The sequence below is a fragment of the Geotrypetes seraphini genome, chromosome 3, assembly GCF_902459505.1.
Source record: "Geotrypetes seraphini chromosome 3, aGeoSer1.1, whole genome shotgun sequence".
NCBI lineage: Eukaryota > Metazoa > Chordata > Amphibia > Gymnophiona > Dermophiidae > Geotrypetes > Geotrypetes seraphini.
In genome coordinates this window covers 41,463,241-41,481,856 of record NC_047086.1, presented here as the reverse complement: position 1 = coordinate 41,481,856, position 18,616 = coordinate 41,463,241, and the positions used below count along the sequence as shown (strand labels likewise).

The 18,616-nt window shown below is 40.7% G+C and overlaps 1 protein-coding gene across 1 annotated transcript in view; it reads right to left on the bottom strand.

Annotated features, from left to right (window-relative positions):
• Positions 1-18,616, bottom strand: part of IBTK (inhibitor of Bruton tyrosine kinase) — a 239,787-nt gene that overhangs the window by 156,203 nt on the left and 64,968 nt on the right. Inside the window, 1 exon segment of the mRNA XM_033937433.1 lies at positions 18,366-18,540. Coding sequence (XP_033793324.1) covers positions 18,366-18,540 — 175 coding nt within the window.

The window sequence follows — 18,616 nt, the reverse complement described above, 5'->3', positions numbered from 1 at the left end:
ATAAGGGCAGGACCGGCCTGAATATTATTCACGGGCCGGCTCTGCCCCTAACCCCCACGAATACGGAGGGGGAAGTGTACTGCCTTCTGAATGAGTCATCAAGGTGGTTCACATTACAAATGATTAAAATGAGAACAGAGAAACCATAGAAGAGACTAAATATTACATATATACCTTTCACTTCAACTATATTGGATATGCCAATAACAATATGGATTCAGATTATCTTCTGTAATGATCTGCACAGGTTTTTTATTGAAAACCAAATTATTTTCACTTAATGCTGCAGTCCACACAAAAATCACATATCAATTTTTAAATCTAAACAACCAGTTTAGCAAACATAAGGTCAAAAATTCAAAGTCATATTTTAACTTTAAAAACCAGTGTTTTTTCTTTTTTGGGGGGGAGGGGGGGTCTATTTGGGGTTTTTTCTTTTTTGCCTCTATGGGTCACATTTCACAGCTCAGGACAGACTATCCTCTGTACTTGGCTTAAGCTGAGAAAAAGAGATAATGGTTACTGCGGATGGGCAGACTAGATGGGTCTTTGGCCTTTATCTGCCATCATGTTTCTATGTTTCTATTCTCTCAAATTTTACAAGGTCCTCTTTGAACAACTTTCTGTCAACAACAAATTTAATTACCTTACTAATTATTCCCATATCTAGATCATTAAAGGAGCAGTTCCTACACGGACACCTGGGGATCTCCATTATCTATGCTTCTCCCTTGAGAATACTGATCATTTAGTAATGTTACTTTTTTTTTTTTTTAATAAATATTTTTTATTCTTTTTTTAAATTCTTACATCAAGTGAAATACATGTAATACATTCAATTATGAAAAAACACTTGAAATTATTAAATGTTCTTACAATGTGAATTAAATAAACCCTTTATCAGAATTTTATATCATATTAATATTACAATAGTTTTCCCTCCCTACCCCTTCTATATATTCTATACATGTGTTATTATATCTGATCAGTAGAATAATTTGTCAATGGTCCCCATATTTTATTAAATTTTTTAATATAACCTTGTTGTAATGCCAATACTTTTTCCATTTTATATATATGACAAATTGAATTCCACCAAAAAGTGTACCGTATTTTCGCGGATATAACGCGCACCTGTGTAAAACGCGCACAGGGGTATAGCGCGCAGAAATCACGATGATATGTACCAAAACTTTTCTATACCGCGCTCAGGCATATAACGCGCATGATGCCCGACGCTCCTTTCGCCCGCCCTGACTTTCTGTGCGCTGTCCCGACTCTCCGTTCACCCCCCCTGACTTCCGTGCACTGTCCCCCCTTGAAGTCCTGTCCCCCCTTGAAGGTCTGTCCCCATCCTGAAAGCCTGATGCCCCCCCCCCGACGTCCGATACATCCCCCCCCGGCAGGACCACTCGCACCCTCACCCCGAAGGACCGCCGACTCCCCAACAATATCGGGCCAGGAGGGAGCCCAAACCCTCCTGGCCACGGCGACCCCCTAACCCCACCCCGCACTACATTACGGGCAGGAGGGATCCCAGGCCCTCCTGCCCTCGACGCAAACCCCCCTCCCCTCCCAACGACCGCCCCCCCCCCCCAAGAACCTCCGCCCGTCCCCCAGCCGACCCGCGACCCCCCTGGCCGACCCCCACGACCCCCCCACCCCCCTTCCCCGTACCTTTGGAAGTTGGCCGGACAGACGGGAGCCAAACCCGCCTGTCCGGCAGGCAGCCAACGAAGGAATGAGGCCGGATTGGCCCATCCGTCCTAAAGCTCCGCCTACTGGTGGGGCCTAAGGCGCGTGGGCCAATCAGAATAGGCCCTGGAGCCTTAGGTCCCACCTGGGGGCGCGGCCTGAGGCACATGGGCCAAACCCGACCATGTGTCTCAGGCCGCGCCCCCAGGTGGGACCTAAGGCTCCAGGGCCTATTCTGATTGGCCCACGCGCCTTAGGCCCCACCAGTAGGCGGAGCTTTAGGACGGATGGGCCAATCCGGCCTCATTCCTTCGTTGGCTGCCTGCCGGACAGGCGGGTTTGGCTCCCGTCTGTCCGGCCAACTTCCAAAGGTACGGGGAAGGGGGGTGGGGGGGTCGTGGGGGTCGGCCAGGGGGGTCGCGGGTCGGCTGGGGGGGCGGTCGGAGGTTCTTGGGGGGGGGGCGGTCGTTGGAGGGAGGGGGGTTTGCGTCGAGGGCAGGAGGGCCTGGGATCCCTCCTGCCCGTAATGTAGTGCGGGGTGGGGGTAGGGGGTCGCCGTGGCCAGGAGGGTTTGGGCTCCCTCCTGGCCCGATATTGTCGGGAAGTCGGCGGTCCTTCGGGGGGAGGGGGGGGATGTATCGGACGTCGGGGAGTCGGCCGGGCAAGAGGGCTTGGGCTCCCTCTTGCTCCGATCGTGGATGCGGGTGCGGGTGGGAGCGCGTGCGAGCGGTCGTTCGGGGTGGGGGTGCGAGCGGTCCTGCTGGGGGGGTGAATCGGGCGTCGGGCGGGGTGGGAACTATGTTTAAAAACTTTTCTATACCGCGCTCAGGCATATAACGCGCGAGGGGTATGCGCGGTAGGTAAAATCGCGTATAACGCGCGCGTTATATCCGCGAAAATACGGTAATTCAATTTAGTGTAATCCTTCCAGTTCTGAGTAATTTGCTGTATGGCGACCCCTGTTAAAATTAATAAAAGTTTATTATTATTAGCTGAAATCGGACTTTTTGTTCTCATTGCTGTTCCAAATAATATTGTATCATATGATAGTCCAACATGATTTTCTAATAAATTATTAATTTGTAATTAGTATTTAATTAGTAATTGTAATAATGTAATTAGTAATGTTACTTACCGTAATAGTTGTTATCCAGGGACAGCAGGCAGCTATTCTCACTAGTGGGTGACGTCATCCGATGGAGCCCTGATGCGGACGTCTCACAAGCATACTTGCTTGTAGAAACTTTAGACGTTTCGAGTCGCCCGCACCGCGCATGCGTGAGTGCCTTCCCGCCCAGTGCACCGGGCGCGTCTCCTCAGTTCAGATAGCTAGCAGAGAAGCCAACCCAGATGAGGTGGGTGGGACGTGAGAATAGCTGCCTGTTGTCCCTGGATAACAACTGTTACGATAAGTGACATTGCTTTATCCCAGGACAAGCAGGCAGGTATTCTCACTAGTGGGGGACCTCCAAGCTAACCACAATGGGATGGAGGGAGAGTTGGCAACTTAGGAGAATAAATTCTGTAGTACAGTTTGGCCAAACTGTCCATCCCGTCTGGAAAAAGTATCCAGACAATAATGAGAAGTAAAGGTATGAACCAAGGACCAAGTGGCAGCTTTACAAATCTCCTCAATCGGTGTCGATCTGAAGAAAGCTAGAGGCTGCCATTGCTCTGACCTTATGGGCTGTGACTTTACTATGAAGGAGTAATCCAGCCTAGGCATAGCAGAAAGAGATACAAGCTGCCATCCAGTTGGAGATGGTACGCTTAAAGATAGGACGTCCCAACTTGTTCGGATCAAAGGAGATGAAAAGTTGAGGAGCAGTTCTGTGAGGCTTGGTGCGTTCCAGGTAGAAAGCCAACACACTCTTACAGTCCAGAGTATGAAGAGCCGATTCTCCAGGATGAGAATGAGGCATTGGAAAAAACACAGGAAGAACAATGGATTGATTGAGATGAAACTTTGAGACAACTTTAGGCAGGAATTTCGGATGAGTGCGAAGAACCACCTTGTCATGATGGAACACTGTAAAAGGTGAATCCGCAACCAAAGCTTGAAGCTCACTAACTCGACGAGCAGAAGTGAGGCCAATGAGAATCACCACTTTCCAAGTGAGATACTTCAGATGAGCCTTGTCAATAGGTTCAAATGGAGGTTTCATAAGCTGAGAAAGAACAATATTGAGGTCCCAAACCACTGGAGGCGGTTTGAGAGGAGGATTGACATGGAAAAGTCCTTTCATGAATCTGGAAACCACAGGATGAGCAAAGAGAGGTTTCCCTTGAAGCGGCTGATGGAAAGCAGCAATTGCACTAAGATGGACTCGTATCGATGTAGATTTGAGGCCAGAATGAGATAGGTGCAAAAGATAGTCCAAAACAGAGGATAATGAGGCATGTTGAGGCTCCTTATGATGAGAAAAACACCAAGTAGAAAATCTAGTCCATTTCTGGCAATAGCATTGTCTAGTAGCAGACTTCCGAGAAGCTTCCAAAACATCCCGCACAGCTTGTGAAAACTGGAGGGGAGTTACGTTGAGAGGAACCAAGCTGTCAGGTGTAGAGACTGCAGGTTAAGATGGACGAAAACCGACGATAATGAGTAAAAAGAACCCAAAACCGCACATTTAGAAGACACAAGTGAAGTTACTTCACGCAGAGAGTCGAAGACGGACTTCTCGGCTCCGTGGAAAAGTCAGAACTGAGGAGACGCGCCCGGTGCACTGGGCGGGAAAGCACTTGCGCATGCGCGGTGCAGGCGATTCGAAACTTCTAAAGTTTCTACAAGCAAGTATGCTTGTGAGACGTCCGCATCGGGGCTCCGTCGGATGACGTCACCCACTAGTGAGAATACCTGCCTGCTTGTCCTGGGATAAAACCCTTTTCTCTGTTTTCTCTCTTTTAATTCTTAATCCATAATGGGACATGACTTTTTTATTTCCTCAGGAGTCTTTCATGAGATACTTTGTCAAATGCCTTATGAAAATCCAGATACAATATCAACTGGACTCTCCTTTATCCACATGCTTATTCACCCCTTCAAAGAAACGATGTAGATTGGTGATGCAAGATTTCCCTTGACTAAATCCATGTGCTCTTTCATTATTCCATGTGGTGCAGTGGTTAAAGCTACAGCCTCAGCACCCTGAGGTTGTGGGTTCAAACCCATGCTGCTCCTTGTGACCCTGGGCAAGTCACTTAATCCCCCCATTGCCCCAGGTACATTAGGTAGATTGTGAGCCACCGGGACAGACAGGGAATAAATGCTTGAGTACCTGAATAAATTAATGTAAACTATTCTGAGCTCCCTTGGGAGAACGGTATAGAAAATTAAATATATAAATAAATGTATATGTTCTGTCATTTTGTTCTTTATAATAGTCTCTACCATTTTGCCCAGCACCGATGTCAGACTCATTGGTCTATAATTTTTGCTGTTTTTATGACCTCAGCCCTATTTATTGGTTGATCATGCAGCACCATCTGGTGGTGTTTCATGTTTATGTTTTTAAGGTAATATTCGCTTGCAGGTGTAAATCTGTAAAGTCTTCATTATACTACTTATAAATTTTAAATTCTGCATTGAACTAATAACTATAAACAATCACCTCTGGAACCCTTTTTAAAAATCAGCGTCACATTAGCCACCCTCCAGTCTTCCACGGCAGTGGAAGAAATGAAAATAGATGGCAATTTAATTTAATCATATATTTTAATGGGTATAACTAATGGGCTGACTGGTGGACCGTTCAGGTCATCTGCCGTCATTTGCTATGTTACTATGTTGTGTCTGCACTGCTAGACCGATGATGGGATTTACTGTATGAAAACAACTGCTTCCAGGACAAAGCATTATGTCAGCGATGAAAAAAACTGTCTAATTAGCAAATGTAGCACACTACATTTAGCACACTAAAGGGGGGAGGGAGTTAGAAATAATTTTACATAATATGTTATACTATGATATATAATATGTGTATATTTGTTTTTTTAATTCTTTATTCATTTTTGTATGTTACAACAAGTGTATCAATTAAACTCATATAAAACTTAAAGATACACACTTGATTAACTCACATATTAGCATCAAATTTAACATTTCATTAGGAGGGGGCGTGGCTTGGAGCGCGCACGATATGGCAGCTTAACCGCAGCGCTCCTCGTATCCAGGCAACAAACGGAAAAAAAATAAAACTTTCACTTTGTCTAATCGCTATAAAAATAACATAAAACAACGTCGGAAATGGCAAGTATGAAGCAGGGAAAATCTGAAAAGCCTTCAACATCGGGTATATCAGCAAAAAGAACAAAAGTAACTCCCCTGTCACCATCGAATGTGCCGTTCCCGATGGAAACTGAAGAACTCACTGAAAAGTCCGATATTATGACTGAACTGTTCAAAATAAAACTGATGCTGACTGAAAATGCTAATAAAATCTCTGAAGTTAAAGAAGAACTTCTCAACATGAAACAAGAGATCCAAACCGAAAGACAGAGAATGGCAGTGATGGAAGAAAAAATGGAGCAATTTGAATCCTTCACACAAGAATATGATAAAGATAAAAAAGAAGTAGCAGCTTTAAAAAATCAATTGGTGGATATGGAAAACCGAGGAAAAAGAAAGAACATCAGAATTTTAGGGCTGGCTGAAAATATTGAAGGGGGAGATCCTGTACAATTCTTGGAAAATCTTTTACCTAAACTGCTTCAGCTCAATTCAAAATGGCCGTTAGAAATAGAAAGAGCCCACAGAATCCCCATAAGAAAGCCAGTAAACCAGACTGCTCCAAGACCTTTGATATTCAAGGTATTAAGGTACCAACATGCTCAGGAAATATTAAAAATGGCAAAAGCAAATAAAAACTTAAATTATAAAGGATCAAAACTGATTTTAGTTCCTGATTTTGCTAAATATACAGCAAATATAAGAAAACAATTCCTCACATTCAGACAGCAGTTAAAAGAAAAAGGTTACATATATGGAATATATTATCCGTCCACTATGAGAGTATCCAGTGGAAATAAATCCATATATTTTCAAGACCCTGCAAAACTGAAAGAATTTTTGACACAAGAAGAACCTATGTTTACATAAAAAACAGAATAAAAGGAACAATTCAGCTGAAGAAAGAAGAAAGAAGAAAGAAGAAAGAAGATGGAAAAAAGGGAAAAATAAAGAAGATTATTAATAAAAAAAAAATATATAAGACATAATGAAATGTTTACTAACTGGAAAGATAATTTATTGATATATTGGATGCAATAATATAATATTATTTTATCAAATTAATTATTAATAAAATATTTGCATCCACATTCATTAATACTAGTGAAAAAAAAAAAAAAATAATAATAATAATTTTTCTTTAATTATTAAAATATAAATTAATTATAAAATTAAATTATTTATTTAAAATATATATTTTAATCAGAATAGAGAACTTATTCAATTATATAAGCATATTAACTTATTATGATTAATGAATAATGAAAATGATTTACAATGAATTTATTATTAATAATATTGAAAGGAAAATTTGTTATTGTTATATTGAGAATAAAACTTAAAAATGAAATATATTAATTTATTATAAAAACAATATTTTAATTCTATGTAAGAAGATTGTAATTTTATGAAATATATACAAGATAAGAATTTGATTTATTGAAGGGATTAATTAATAAAATAGGTGTCTATTATAAAATTTATATTTAATTCAATTATTTAGTCATATTAACTTATTATGGAAAAATAAGGAAGTGAGTAATTGATTGGTAGATAATTAATAAAATAGGAGTTCATTATAAAATTTATTTATTGATATAAAATGTATATTTTATTCAAGTATTCATTCAAATTAATTCATTATGAAGATGATCTATGAAAATGATTGAAATGCATTTATTATTAATATTAATATTTTTATAAAAATGGGTATATTTAATTTACATGATGAATAACAGATATATAGAGAATAAGAGCTATATTTGTAATATCTTTATTTATTAAGAGTATTATATTACATGTATGCATGATATTGAATTTAATTTTATGAATCAAATATATATAATTCTTAGTTATTTTATAAAATTTTATAGATTAAATGGATATAATTTTCAATTATATAAGGGTGGAAGTATAAAGAATGTATTGAATTTAGAAATATGTTTTTAAATAATATAATGAATTATTAGTTGCCTGGGGATGGAGATTTAGGTTTTGCATGACCAATGCGTGTTCCAGATCAGAATATGATAATGGGTGGGGGGGGAGGGAAAATAAAGGGTGGGATAGGAGATAAATTTTTATTGAATGTGCTAGGATCTAATCTTGTAAATTATCATAGAATATTGGTTAAAACATAATTATTAATTAGATGGATATAAAAATGTATTCACTGAATGTCAATGGTTTAAATCATCCTATTAAGAAGAAGAAATTATTATCGTTCCTTAAAAATCAAAATGCGGACATTTACTTCATTCAAGAGACCCATCTTTCGGAAATTGAATCAAAAAAATTATCTGGAGGTTGGATTTCTAAATGTTTATTTGCACCGGCTTTAAAGAAAAAAGCTGGAGTGGCTGTTCTAATAAACAAAAAATGTAATGCAGATTTTAAATTAATTATGATCCCTTAGGTAGATGGGTACATATCGAAATGGTTCTGGGAAATACAACCCTGAATTTATTCAATTTATATGCTCCTAATACGAATCAAATGGAGTTTTTTAAACAAATTCAACAATTACTTTTACCACTGGCTACATCTAATTTAATAGTAGCAGGGGATTTCAATGCTGTAATGGATCCGATTTTGGATAAAAAACCAAGTAAAGTTATGAAATCATTAGGCTTAGATAATTTGATACTATCTTGTGATTTAGTAGATATATGGCGAATTCTTCATTTTAATGAACAGGAATTTTCTTTTTGTTCTCAGGTCCATAAATCCTTTTCACGAATTGATTATATATTTGTTTCTAATAATATAGCGCAGCGTGTATTAAAAGCAGTAATTGATCCCATTATAATTTCAGATCATGCTGGTGTGTGGATTAATCTTCAAAATTATGATGTTGAAAACTTTGATTCAATATGGAGATTTAATAATGATTTACTAGCGGACTCAAAATTTCTTGAAGATTTTAAAATAAAAATGCAAGAATTCTTTCAATTTAATGAATCAGATACTATTAATGCTGAGATCTTATGGGATGCTTTTAAAGCAACTATGAGAGGAAATATTATTTCATACTCAACATTTATTAATAAACAAAAAAAAAAAACAATTTCTTGAGATGGGAAAGCAAATTAAATTATTAGAAAATAAATTAATTGAGAAATGGGAAAATAATACATTACAAGAAATATTAAAATTAAAAGTTAAATATAATGAGATTTCTTCTCAAATTGTGAGGAAAGACATTTTCAATAAACAAGTACAATATTATGGAAATTCAAATAAAGCGGGGAAATTATTAGCAAATTTTCTTAAAGTAAAGAAAAGAAAATCTAAGATTATTGCAATTAAAGATACACAAGGTAATACACATACCAACACAAAAGATATTATAACACAATTTCTTGATTTTTACAAAGAATTATACACTTCTAATTCTTATAAAAATAAAGAACAAGACGGATTAACTTTTTTAAATTCATTTATTGGACCAAATATTCCAGATCATATAAAAGGAAGTTTAGAAGAACCTATATCTTTAAAAGAGTTAGAAACAGCATTGAAGTCTCTTAGAGTTGGATCCGCTCCAGGTGGAGATGGGTATACTGTTGAATTTTATAAATTTTTCCAAAATATAATATTACCACATCTGTTAAATTTGTATCAATATCAAATAAAGAATGAAAATATTTCTGGTACTATGGCAGAATCGATAATTATAGTCTTACCAAAACCAAACAAAGATCCTACTCTGGTTTCAAATTACAGGCCTATTTCATTATTGAATGTGGATAATAAATTAATGGCTAAAGTATTAGCATTAAGATTGGCAAAAGCTCTTCCTTTCATTATTGATGTACATCAAACAGGATTTATTGCTAAAAGACATTCATCAAATAATACTAGATTAGCATTCCACTCATTAAATTTAGCAAAAAATATAAATGATCCAGCTTTTTTAATATCTTTAGATGCAGAAAAAGCCTTTGATAGAGTGGAATGGAATTTTATATACCAAGCTTTACAATGGTTTGGTATAGGATCCGGTTTTATTAAAATGATTCAGACATTGTATAGCTCTCCTGGAGCAAGATTATATATTAACAATAATTTATCAAATAGATTTAACTTGCATAGGGGAGTTAGACAAGGATGCCCTCTGTCTCCTTTACTTTTTGATATTGTCCTAGAACCTTTATTAATTGCAATAAACAAAACTAGGGAGATAAAGGGAATATCATTTACCAGTTTTGAATTTAAATTATCTGCATATGCAGATGATATATTATTATATTTAAGAGAACCGGAAACTACTATTCCATGTATACTTAATTTAATAGAAAAATATGGTACTTTTTCTGGATATAAAATTAATTGGAACAAATCTGAAATTCTCCCAATCAATGTTCATTGTACCAAAGGATTATTTGATCCATATTCATTTATTTGGAAAGAAGATGGAATTAAATACTTAGGAATTATGATCAAAAATACAATTGAAGATACAGTTAAAGAGAATGAAAAACTTTTATTAAAAAAAATAACAGAAATGTGTGAGCAATGGAATCCGTTACATCTTTCTTGGTGGGGAAGAATTCAAACAATTAAAATGATGGTATTGCCTGTGGTTTGTTACCAAATGAGTATGATACCAATATTTTTTCAGGGGTCATTTTATAAAAAACTTAACAATATTCTTACAAAATTTGTTTGGTGTGGGAAAAGACCAAGAATCGCTTTAGTATCATTACAAAGACCAATTATGGAAGGGGGGGTAAATTTTCCAAATTTTTATAGGTATCATCAAGCCTATATTTTAAGACAGGGTATGTATTGGATCCTCCCAGATCTTTTAGAAAATGTACCAGATTGGCTGTATTTAGAATGGCGGCTCCTGTTCCCTTTATATCCAGAACAATTAATAACTATAACAATGCCTAAAAGATACAAAGACCACAGAATTTTATTTGACACTTGGAAAACATTGAGATACATCAGTAATCTGTCACCAGAACCTATTGCTAAATCTCTAAATCAATCAATATGGGTAAACTCCAGGATCAGAATTGGCGGATTTAAAATCGTCTGGAAACAATGGATAAATGCAGGAATACGAACATTGAATGATGTCATTTCAGAAGGTTCACTGCTTAGTTTTTCACAATTGCAAAATAAATTTGGATTAAATAAAACACAATATTTTAAATGGATGCAATTGAAGCAGGCCATTCAGGTAGGGTTCCCTGAATGGAAAAATCTTAATAATCAATATAGTCTACAGCTTCTATGTTTCCAGGCGGATTTTTTGGGTCACCAAGCCGCAAAATGGTACAAATTGATATACGGATTTTTAAATAAAAAAAAGAAAACAGGTCTTAGGGATATTTGGAGTATTGAGATTGGTCAGACAATTTCTGAGTCTCAATGGCCACGATTTTGGTCCTGGAGATTAAGATCTACAAGGTCAGCATCTATGAATCAAACATGGTTGTTCTTATTACATAGAGTGTTCTGGACCCCAACGCGCCTGCAAAAAATAGATAGTACTAGATCTAATAGATGCTGGCATTGTAAATTGGAAATAGGGACGTTAGATCATTTAATTTTTTTCTGTCCCTGTGTAAACGCATTTTGGAATTCAATTTGGCCCCAAATTAATAAGTTACTAGAGAATTATGTAGGACTCTCATATGATACCATATTATTTGGCACTGCAATGAGAACTAAGAGTCCGATTTCAGCAAATAATAATAAGCTATTATTAATACTAACAGGAGTCGCCATGCAACAAATTACTCAAAATTGGAAAGATTATACCAAATTAAATTTTACGTTCTGGTGGAATTCTGTCTGTCATATTTATAAAATGGAAAAAGTATTAGCGTTACAACAAGGGAATCTTCTTAATTTCAAGAAAATATGGCAACCATTGACTAATTATTCTAATGATTAGATTTCTTAGCACATTGATAAAAATTATATATGACTGGGGTGGGATTTGATTAATTATTGAAAACATGTTATATAAAAAAGGGGGAGGGATTCATATTTTTATGTTAATGTATAATCTTTATCATATTATATTTTAAAAACTATGAATTATTAATGATAGTATACTAGATATGTAATAATTAATTATATTTACTATGATTCAGATGTTGTAAGAATGGAAAATCTATAAATAAAAATTTAAAAAAAAAAAATAACATTTCATTAGGAAATTAGTATTCCATAAAGCACAGTTACTTACCGTAACAGGTGTTATCCAGGGACAGCAGGCAGATATTCTTGACTGATGGGTGACGGCACCGACGGAGCCCCGGTACGGACACTTTTAGAGTGATTGCACTCTAAGAACTTGGAAAGTTCTAGAGACCGCACCGCGCATGCGCGAGTGCCTTCCCGCCCGACCCCGACGCGCGGTCCCTCAGTTAAGATAAGCCAGCTAAGAAGCCAACCCGGGGAGGTGGGTGGGACGCAAGAATATCTGCCTGCTGTCCCTGGATAACACCTGTTACGGTAAGTAACTGTGCTTTATCCCAGGACAAGCAGGCAGCATATTCTTGACTGATGGGTGACCTCTAAGCTAACAAAAAGAGGGATGGAGGGAAGGTTGGCCATTAGGAAAACAAATTTTGCAAAACAGATTGGCCGAAATGTCCATCCCGTCTGGAGAAAGTATCCAGACAATAATGAGATGTAAAAGTATGGACTGAGGACCACGTAGCAGCTTTGCAGATTTCCTCAATGGGTGTGGAACGGAGGAAAGCTACAGATGCTGCCATAGCTCTAATTCTATGTGCCGTGACAGAACCTTCCAGTGTCAGTCCGGACTGAGCATAGCAGAATGAAATGCACGCAGCAAGCCAATTAGATAGCGTACACTTAGAAACAGGACGTCCCAACTTATTAGGATCAAAGGACAGAAAAAGTTGGGGGGATGATCTGTGGGGCTTAGTACGGTCTAAATAGTAAGCTAAAGCCCGCTTACAGTCCAAAGTATGAAGAGCCTGTTCCCCGGAATGAGAGTGAGGTTTAGGGAAAAAAACAGGTAGTACAATAGATTGGTTGAGATGGAACTCAGAAACAACCTTAGGGAGAAACTTTGGATGTGTACGTAGAACCACCTTGTCGTGATGAAAGACAGTGAAAGGTGGATCAGAAACTAGTGCATGGAGCTCACTGACCCTCCTGGCAGAGGTGAGAGCAATAAGAAAAAGTACCTTCCAAGTGAGAAACTTGAAAGAGGCAGTAGCCAAGGGTTCAAATGGAGGCTTCATCAAGACGGAAAGAACCACGTTCAGATCCCAGATCACCGGAGGTGCTTTGAGAGGTGGTTTCAAATTGAAAAGACCTCGCATGAATCTGGAGACCAGGGGATGAGCTGAAAGGAGTTTCCCCTGGACCGGCTCATGAAAGGCCGTAATGGCACTGAGATGAACTCTGATGGAAGTAGACTTGAGACCAGAAGTAGACAGAGAAAGCAGATAATCCAATAGAGGTTCCACTGCAAGAGACTTGGGGTCATGATGATGTAGGAGGCACCAAGAAGAAAACCTCGTCCACTTTTGATGGTAACATTGTAGAGTGGCTGGTTTCCTGGAGGCGTCCAGGATGGAGCGAACAGGCTGAGATAACAAAAGATCAGCTGAAGTCAGCCCGAGAGATACCAAGCTGTCAGGTGTAGAGACTGCAGGTTGGGATGGAGGAGGGTTTCCTGATCCTGTGTAAGCAGAGATGGAAACAGTGGAAGTAGAAATGGATTCCTGGAACTGAGTTGAAGTAGAAGGGAGAACCAATGCTGTCTGGGCCACCGTGGAGCAATCAGGATCATGGTGGCTCGTTCCCTCTTTAGTTTGAACAAGGTCCGAAGCATGAGAGGCAGAGGAGGGAAAGCATAAAGGAATAGATTGGACCAATCCAGAAGAAACGCATCCGCTGTCAGACGGTGAGGAGAGTAAAGTCTGGAGCAGAATTGGGGCAACTGATGATTGTGAGGAGCTGCAAAAAGGTCCACCTGAGGAGTGCCCCATTGTGCAAAGATGGACTGTAGAGTCGATGGGTCGAGAGTCCATTCGTGGGGTTGGAGAACTCTGCTGAGCTTGTCCGCTAAGAAGTTCTGTTCTCCCTGAATATAAATTGCTTTCAGGAATAAGTGGCGCGAGGACGCCCAAGACCAGATTCTCTGGGCTTCCTGGCATAAGAGGCGAGAGCCCGTTCCCCCTTGCTTGTTGATGTAGTACATAGCCACCTGGTTGTCTGTGCAAATTAGAAGGACTTGAGGAAATAGAAGGTGTTGGAAGGCCTTGAGGGCATAGAACATTGCCCTGAGTTCCAGGAAATTGATGTGATGCTTCGTTTCCTGAGGAGTCCAAAGGCCCTGAGTTTGGAACTCGTTCAGATGAGCTCCCCATGCATAAGGGGAGGCGTCGGTGGTGATGACCAGATGATGAGGAGGCAGATGGAACAGAAGGCCCCTGGAGAGATTTGAGGATATCAACCACCATTGCAGAGACTGACGAAGAGACGATGTCACAGATATGTGTCGTGAGCAAGAGTCTGTCGCTTGAGACCACTGGAGAGCCAGGGTCCATTGAGGAGTGCGCAGGTGAAGCCGCGCCAGGGGTGTGACATGAACTGTGGAGGCCATGTGACCCAAGAGAATCATCATCTGCTTTGCAGAAATGGAGTGCTGGGACAGCACCTGCTGACAGAGCGATTGGAGGTTGTGAAGACGGTTGTCCGGCAAAAAGGCTCTCATCTGGACCGTGTCCAGTACCGCTCCAATGAATTGAAGTCTCTGCGTAGGCAGAAGGTGAGACTTGGGTATATTGATTTCGAACCCCAGAAGTTGTAGAAAAAAGATGGTCTGGTTGGTGGCCAGAAGAACAGTTTGAGATGAAATGGCCTTGATTAACCAATCGTCCAGGTAGGGAAAAACCTGAAGGTGGTGGGAGCGTAGAAACGCTGCCACCACTACCAGACATTTTGTGAACACTCTTGGAGAGGAGGCAAGACCGAAGGGGAGCACTCTGTATTGGTAATGACAGTGATTGATCATGAAACGAAGGTACTGTCTGGAGGCCGGATGAATTGGAATGTGAGTGTAGGCCTCTTTGAGATCGAGAGAGCATAGCCAGTCGTTGTGATCGAGGAGAGGATAAAGCGTAGCTAGAGATAGCATCTTGAATTTTTCTTTGACCAAACATTTGTTGAGATCTCGCAGATCTAGAATAGGTCTGAGGTCTCCTGTTTTCTTGGGTACTAGAAAATACCGGGAGTAGAATCCTTGCCCTCTTTGGTCCAGAGGAACTTCCTCTATGGCGTTCAGAAGCAGGAGGGACTGAACCTCCTGACAAAGGAGGGCAGATTGAGGAGTGTGCAAAGCAGACTCTTTTGGTAGACTTTGGCCCGGAAGGGTGTGAAAGTTGAGAGAGTAGCCGTGGCGGATGATGTTGAGGACCCACTGGTCCGAAGTGATAACTTCCCACCGGCTGAGAAAGAAAGACAGTCGTCCTCCTATCGGTTGAGGGAGGAGAGGAGATGGTTGAACGCTGGCTATGCCCTCGAGTATCAAGTCAAAAGGGCTGAGTCGATTTTTGTGGAGGAGGCTGCTTAGCTGGTTGTTGCTGCTGAGGCCTAGGTGTTTGCCGCTGCTGTTGCCGCTGCCTCCTAGGTTGCTGAGTGGAAGGCTGCAAGGGGCGAGCCACAAAACGCCGCTGATAGGCCGTTTGGTGTCTGAATGGCCGTGAAGGTGGAGGTTTTTTCTTAGTCTTAAGAAGGGTATCCCAGCGGGTTTCATGAGCCGAGAGCTTCTGGGTCGTTGAGTCCATAGAATCTCCGAACAGCTCATCCCCTAAACAAGGGGCATTAGCCAACCGGTCTTGATGATTAACATCAAGCTCAGAGACTCTGAGCCAAGCCAAACGGCGCATGGCTACAGATATGGCTGTTGCTCTAGAGGTAAGCTCAAAAGTGTCATATATAGACCTTACCATGAATTTTCTGAGCTGGAAAAGAGCTGAAGAGCACTGATGGAAAGCCTCACGATTTCCCACAGGAAGGTACTGCTCAAAGGAAGCCATGGTGGTAAGGAGATGCTTTAAATAAAACGAAAAATGAAAAGCATAGTTACCAGAACGATTAGCAAGCATCGCATTCTGGTAAAGTCGCTTACCGAATTTGTCCATGGCTTTACCCTCTCTGCCAGGAGGGACAGAGGCATAGACACTAGCTCCCAAGGACTTCTTGAGGGTGGATTCTACAAGAAGAGACTCATGAGAGAGCTGTGGTTTATCAAAACCAGGAATGGGGATTACTTTATAAAGGGAATCCAATTTGCGAGGAGCTCCCGGGATAGTAAGAGGAGTCTCCAGATTCTTGTAAAAGGTCTCCCTCAGGATGTCATGTAAAGGGAGTTTCAAGAATTCCTTTGGAGGCTGGTCAAAATCAAGAGCGTCCAAAAAAGCTTTGGACTTTTTAGACTCAGCCTCCAAAGGAATGGAAAGAGATTCACACATATCTCTTAAAAAAGAAGAGAAAGAGGTGGAATCAGGTTTGGAGGAAATATCCTGCAGAACAGGCTCGTCTTCCTCTGATGAACACTCACCTTCTGACTGAAGGGGTTCTTCAGAGTCGCCCCACAGATCAGGGTCTCGAACATGGGGACCACGGTCCCGAGACTCAGGGGTGGATGGTTCTCGGTGTCGGGACTTCTGTACCGACTTACCCGACCTCACCGACGCGGTACCGGGCGATGTTATCGGTCGCACCGGAGCCGATGTCTGAACCGATTGGTGATGAGACCTGGGCTCCGGTGCGAGGACAGGCATCGATGCCGATGAGGCCAAGTGTACCGGTACCGAAGGAGTGGATGGTGACAATACAGACTGTTCCACGATCGGTACCGGTTGCTCAGTGGGGACCGATACCGGAGGGCTCGGTGTCAGGAGAGCTGGAAGGAGTTGTTTGAGCTGTTCCTTCAGCTGTACCTGCAAGATGGCCGCAATGCGATCATCAAGGGAGGGCACCGGTACCGCTTTTTTCTTCTGCGGTACCTGCGGTGCCGCTCGACGCCCCGGAGATGAGGAGCCCGATGTCGAGGGACTCACCTCAATAGGGGCGGAGCGCTTCCGCTGGCGCCTCACGGTCGGCAGGATTGGACTCTCTGCAATGGAGACCGGAGGACGTTCCAGCGGGGAAGGCTTCTTAGCCGGCTTACCTGCATGCTGCGACGTCGACGCGGTATCGCGTGGCGTCGATGAGGTGGGTGCCGACAAAACAGGTACCGAGACCGGCGCCGAAGACGTGGGATCGGACATGTCGGTGCCGAAAAGCAGTCTTTGCTGTATCTCTCGATTTTTGAGAGTCCGCTTTTTCAAAGTGGCACAGCGGGTGCAGGTAGAGGCCTGATGTTCCGGACCCAGACACTGAAGGCACCAGTTGTGCGGGTCTGTTAGGGAAATAGGCCGTGCACACCGCTGGCACTTCTTGAACCCGGGCTGAGGGGGCATGAACGGAAAAACGGCTTCTGCCAAATCGAAGGCCGAGGCCTCGATAATGGCAGTAGGCCCCGCCGGGTCAAATTAAGAAAACTCGACAAAACAAGAGAAAATTTTTTTTTTTTTTTTTTTAAAGAAAGAAAAATGGAAGGGCAAAAAGAACCCGAAAAAGTTTACGCGAGCGGGAAGGCGAATGAAAAAATTTTTCAACAGCCGTTGAAAATGCGACTTCTTAGCTCCGCGGAAACTAAGAAACTGAGGGACCGCGCGTCGGGGTCGGGCGGGAAGGCACTCGCGCATGCGCGGTGCGGTCTCTAGAACTTTCCAAGTTCTTAGAGTGCAATCACTCTAAAAGTGTCCGTACCGGGGCTCCGTCGGTGCCGTCACCCATCAGTCAAGAATATGCTGCCTGCTTGTCCTGGGATAATGTTAAATATTATGTAAGAAATCTAAATTTATATCATTCTTATTAAATATAATAATCCCCCATCCCTCCCTCCCTCCCAGTTCAATAATACATAAAATCATTTTTTATTGAAAATATGATGAAGGGTGGGTGGTAGGGGAAGTTACTGATTTACTAGATTTTTATATGATAGATATCAAAGTGCTATTGTGGAATAATTTGTTGTAATATATTCTTTTGTGCACTTGTGTTTAATTTGAAAACAAATAAAGATTAAAAAAAAAAAAAAAATTAGCAAATGTAAAAGTCTACGATAAAGCCTTCCTTTCTGGAAGAAAGAATAAATTTTTTAAAAACTGTTTCCAAACAACTTAATAGCTGGAAGAAAAGAAAAAAAAAAACACCTAAAATGCAGAAAATAAATTGCAGGTGCACTTGAGAAGGAAAGAAAGGGATAGGGCTTTTAGGAAAAACAGCCAAAAAGATTTAAAGGATGCAGGTCATATCCCATATCACCACCATATTTTCTATACACAGCTATCCAACTGATTCTAGCTACAGCAGATCTTGAATGTACCTTGTTTTAGGATCGGACTGTAGAACTGCAAAGTTGCATCCATTGGGATCAGTGGTAACACTAACAGCTCTGTGCACAAAAGCAAGCTTCTCAAGTCTTATTCTCTCATACACATTGTTTATATCACAATGACCTGATGATTCAGATGCTGAATTATGAAGATTTGACACAGATTCTGTTAAAAGAAAAACAAAACAAAAACCCAACAAATATCAGTTTTACAAGCAAGAACACAAACTTAAAATATCAAT